The sequence below is a fragment of the Penaeus chinensis genome, chromosome 25, assembly GCF_019202785.1.
Source record: "Penaeus chinensis breed Huanghai No. 1 chromosome 25, ASM1920278v2, whole genome shotgun sequence".
NCBI classification, from domain to species: Eukaryota; Metazoa; Arthropoda; class Malacostraca; order Decapoda; family Penaeidae; genus Penaeus; species Penaeus chinensis.
The window spans coordinates 17,113,725-17,118,724 of record NC_061843.1 but is presented as its reverse complement, the minus strand read 5'-3'; the positions used below and the strand labels follow the sequence as shown (position 1 = coordinate 17,118,724).

The 5,000-nt window shown below is 38.1% G+C and overlaps 1 protein-coding gene across 1 annotated transcript in view; it reads right to left on the bottom strand.

Moving 5' to 3' along the window:
- Positions 1 to 5,000, bottom strand: part of LOC125038726 (sulfotransferase 1B1-like) — an 8,061-nt gene that overhangs the window by 303 nt on the left and 2,758 nt on the right. Inside the window, exons 2-6 of the mRNA XM_047632294.1 lie at positions 3,978 to 4,146; positions 3,555 to 3,738; positions 2,591 to 2,779; positions 1,917 to 2,209; positions 1 to 868 (exon numbers count right to left, since the gene is read on the bottom strand). The exon at positions 1 to 868 is cut by the window's left edge and continues 303 nt beyond it. Of these exons, the coding sequence (XP_047488250.1) occupies positions 658 to 868; positions 1,917 to 2,209; positions 2,591 to 2,779; positions 3,555 to 3,738; positions 3,978 to 4,129 (1,029 nt within the window). The 5' untranslated portion in view covers positions 4,130 to 4,146 and the 3' untranslated portion in view covers positions 1 to 657. The remainder of the gene's footprint in view (positions 869 to 1,916; positions 2,210 to 2,590; positions 2,780 to 3,554; positions 3,739 to 3,977; positions 4,147 to 5,000) is intronic.

Here is a 5,000-nt window from a genome sequence, read left to right as displayed (position 1 = left end):
CCGGTAAACTGAACCTCCTATCTGCATTCATTAGTACATGACAACATAAAATGAAAAGTTGAACATCTTTCTTATACGTGAGTCATCTATCTAGTTGATTAGAAATGAATGAATTAATTGTTAAATGATAGCTAGCTTAAAACAGATATGGATGAACAAACACTTAAGCATTCATAAAATAATAATAATAAAAGATAAACTACAGCAGGTAGAGAAAAATCATTAATAGTTTTGGTGAGTTGGTATAAATCAGCGTCACTGATTTGAGTCGAGAATTTGGTCTTATCATTTCTACAATGACTTTGAGAACATGAAATACTATATTAGTTACTCAAGGAAATCATGTTTTCTGAGATAAGACATCTTAAACATTTTTTTTTTTTTTCTACAATAGTTTTAAGAAAATGGAATACTATATTAGTTACCCCCATATTTCCTGTTTTCTTAGATAAGACATGGTAGATATTTTCTTCTTTGTTATCCTATTTTGAGGGGTAACTCATACATATTTTTCTTGAACTCTTTTTGCTGTCCCGATATATTCCCGATGCATACAGTCTCTGTTACACTAAATAACAAACTGAATAAAACACTCGATTTAAAGCACAGATGAACTTTGATACAGAAAATATTCACCAAATCAGAAGTAACGGAGCATCATTCATACGTGAAAGGAATGTCGATGCCGCAATTATTATCGAGTATCCAGTTATCAAAACGGTCGTTCAGGTCCTGCGAAGCGACGGCCTTCCAGCCTCCGACCTCGCCCTTGTGGAAGAAGCCGGGGACGCCGTAGAGCGGGCCGCGCCCTTGGCTCTGCCGCTGCTCCCGCTCCTGCATCCTCCCGAAGCTGCAGTGGTCCGCGACCCTGCGGCGGAAGGGGGGGGGGGGGTCTTTTTATATTTCTGCCTGTCTGTATCTACGTCAGTATCTATATTCACAACTATATATGTCTGTCTGTCTATCTATGTGTGTATAAATAAATATATATATATATATATATATATATATATATGTATGTATATATATATACACACCTACACTCACACACACAACACACACATACACACACACACACACACACACACACACACACACACACACACACACACACACACACACACACATATATATATAAACATATATACACACACATATATATATATATATATATATATATATATATATATATATATATATATATATATTTATGTATGTGTGTGTGTGTGTGTGTGTGTGTGTGTGTGTGTGTACATATGTATATATACACATACATACATACATATACACATATGCACATATACATATATACATACATGTGTGTGTGTGTGTGATGTATGTATGTATGTATGTATGCATTCAAGCATACATGCACGCATGCATGTATGTATGTATTTCTGTATGTATGTACATATATATGGATAAATGGATGGATGGAGTGATGGATGGATGGATGGATGGATGGATGGATGGATGGATAGATAGATAGATAGATAGATAGATAGATAGATAGATAGATGGATGGATGGATGGATGGATGGATGGATGGATGGATGGATGGATGGATAGATAGATAGATAGATAGATAGATAGATAGATAGATAGATAGATAGATGGATGGATGGATGCGTTATGTATGAACGTATGTATGTATGCATCCATGTACGTATATATATATATATATATATATATATATATATATATATATATATATACGAATGCATGTATTCACGTATAAGTATCCATGATGTACATTACAATTTTTTATAGCATGTTTTGTTTTCTGTGGTGAAACTCTACCCGCTTAGTAATATGACAATAACAACGATAACAATTTTGACATCAGCATGATAATATTGAGAGCTGAATACATCCCGGCAAGTAATAACGTTCTAAGCCTTGAAAGACCGCCATACCTCCGGACGTCCTCGTCGCTGAGATCTGCTTCCAAGAAGGTCGCCAGCCTCTTCAGCTCCCCGAAAACATCCCTCTTCATGTGCTCAAAGAACATGAAGTGGAGGTTCTCGTGTCCCCGCCGCAGCCACACCTGGCGCACGTGGTCCCAGTAAGGGGCGAAGAGCAGCTTATTGCCCATGAAAGCCTCCGCAAAGTCCGAAAATTCGCCTTGGAAGATCTTCTTCGTGTTCTTCCTGCAGTGGTGGAAGTAGGAGACACAGACGTCTTTGGGGTTGCGAGCCATGTACACGACCTGAGGGAGACATGGGCGGATTCATGAGTCTTCCTACGTCTGTTTGGTGCCCCTGGGAATGACAATGAAGATGAATATATATATATATATATATATATATATATATATATATATATATATATATATGGTATAAAAACCCACTATGTATACCATAGTATCAACACGGTAGAGTGTTTTCTCCTTCCATATATATATATGTGTGTGTGTGTGTGTGTGTGTGTGTGTGTGTGTGTGTGTGTGTGTGTGTGTGTGTGTGTGTGTGTGTGTGTGTGTGTGTGTGTGTGTCTATATACATAATGGTTGCGTTTACTAAGAGCACGACAATCAGAATTTAAGGTAATGCGTGAGATATAAGTATAGTTTAAGGACACGACTGCTCACCTTACAAGTGTCTAAAAGGTCGGGGTTCAGCAGTTCCAGTTGCAGGTGCGATTTCAATATTCTGGGGCCTTTCTGCGCTGCTGCCATCTGGAGGGTGACGCCGTCCTCCACTCGGCCCTCTGGACAGGCTGCGGAGAACTTCCTCAAGGCGGGAGTGTCGGCGCCGGGGGGTGCGGGTTGCAAAAAGTCCTGCAATGGCCAGGGTTGCACTTGTGTGAGGGGAGCCTTACTTCATGGGATTGACACTGTTCTTAACTCAAATGACTTATGCTGGACTATAAATAAGGTGCTTTTCTTGGTCATAAGACAAATACCAAATAACGATGATCGTGACATTACTTTGTTCGAAATCTGTCTATATCTGTCAATGTTCTACCTGTATATTGTCGAGGAAATCCACAATTTATGCAACTATCACTGTATTAGGTATCATCACTTTTATATGATGATTAATGCTGGTAATTTGTTTAGTTGTTAGCATATCGATATATATAATTATAATCATGTATCCTCTGCTTCATATTACTTTACCATCTATTTTCGATGAATTTGATACAAAATTTTATAAGCTTGTAGTAATAACTTAATAAGTCATTGTTTTCTGTTACATTGTAACATAAAACGTGGCGTGGGATGGGACACCAAAGTAATGGAATGTCGGCTTGCTGATTCTATAGAAGACCAAAAAATGGGATATCAGAATGTAACTGAATGACAGAGAAATTGACTAACCCTAGACTGGAGATATAAAATACAGATAGCAAAAACGATTAGTTAAGTTACTCCTACTAGCAGTATTATGACAGTAACAACAACCACTATTACTAGTACCATTACAACTGCCACTACTACTACTGCTGCTATTACTACCACTATTACCACCGCTACTACTACTGGTGTTACTATTACTACAACTACTACAAATACAACTAGTACTCTTGGTAACAACAAACTTTCTCCTCACACTATCCAAAAAGAACACCCTTTCGTCAATGTCTGCCTCGTCCGCCTGGCCCAGCTGCCCGAGGTTCCTGACGGCCCACAGCGCCTCCGAAAGCCACGTGGTGCCGCTCTTCGGGAACGTCAGGAGCACCGTGTCGTCGGAACGGAACTCGAAGTTGTAGTAGCTTTCGGCTAGGTCAGCGTACCTGTCGTGATGTATTATAGTCAGCATTATTTCTTTCATATGTATTATGGATAGGAATGGAGGTTCTGTTATCTTGATCTCCATCAGTGTCATCACTTTCTACTTTTATTAGTGTTTATTAACATAGGAGACATAAGGAAACATAATACTCATACAATACCCACACACACGTTGAAATAATTTGTGATGACGTTTATGATGACTATGATGATGATGATAAACAACTTAATTGACACTTACGCAGGCCGAAGAGGAACCAAAGAAGGGTTCGTCCGTACGAGGTTCGTGTAACCGAGGAACCCCTTGGCCTGAAGCAGTTTCTCGTCTTCGTCAGGCACTTTCTCCACCGTCAGGGGAAAGAAGCGACGACTCGACTTCTGCGGGCAGCTCATCTCCTTTGCCTCTGGTTCTGGGGCGGAGGTTTTGAATAAAATGCCAACATTGCTGGGGACTTACATTTTTATAATAACTAGAACAATTGTACTAAATTTGGATGATAATAACGTGCTTTAAGTAAAAACCTTGCCAAGAAAACATTAAATCCAATAATATTTTTGTTTTTTTAATGACAGACTAGTGATGTGAAGGGGCGCATGGATATTATCTCACTGAATTCATCATTTTATGGCTTAGCAGCGACGTACGTAAGGATTTAGGGGAACGGGAGACTTGGTTCCTTATGCAGCCCATTGTGTGTAATGCGTGTGATGAAGAAATGTATAAGTCTGAAATCAAATATTTATATTCTCATTTGAGATAAGACAAATATTTAATTTGATCGCATAAGAAAATTAAAGATAATATAATTAAAAGGAAATAGCACACATTCAATCTTATTCTTATACCTTTTTATATATATCCCTACACACTTAAAAAAAAAAAAAAAAAAAAAAAAAAATATATATATATATATATGTGTGTGTGTATGTGTGTATGTGTGTGTGTGTGTTTGTGTGTTGTGTGTGTGTGTGTGTGTGTGTGTGTGTGTATAAATATATATACACACATATATGAATATATATATATACGTATATATAAAAATGTATATATATATATATATATATATATATATATATATCTTGCCACTGGGTGGGTAAGCCAGCCCAAGTGACTGCCGGTCCCAAGCCCGGGTAAATTGGGAGGGCTGGCGTCAGGAAGGGCATCCCGCCATAAAAAAATATATGCCTGAGTCTGAACATAGCGTACCCGTATAAGAATGGGACAAACATACAGAAAGTTATATATATGTATAACAATCCTCCC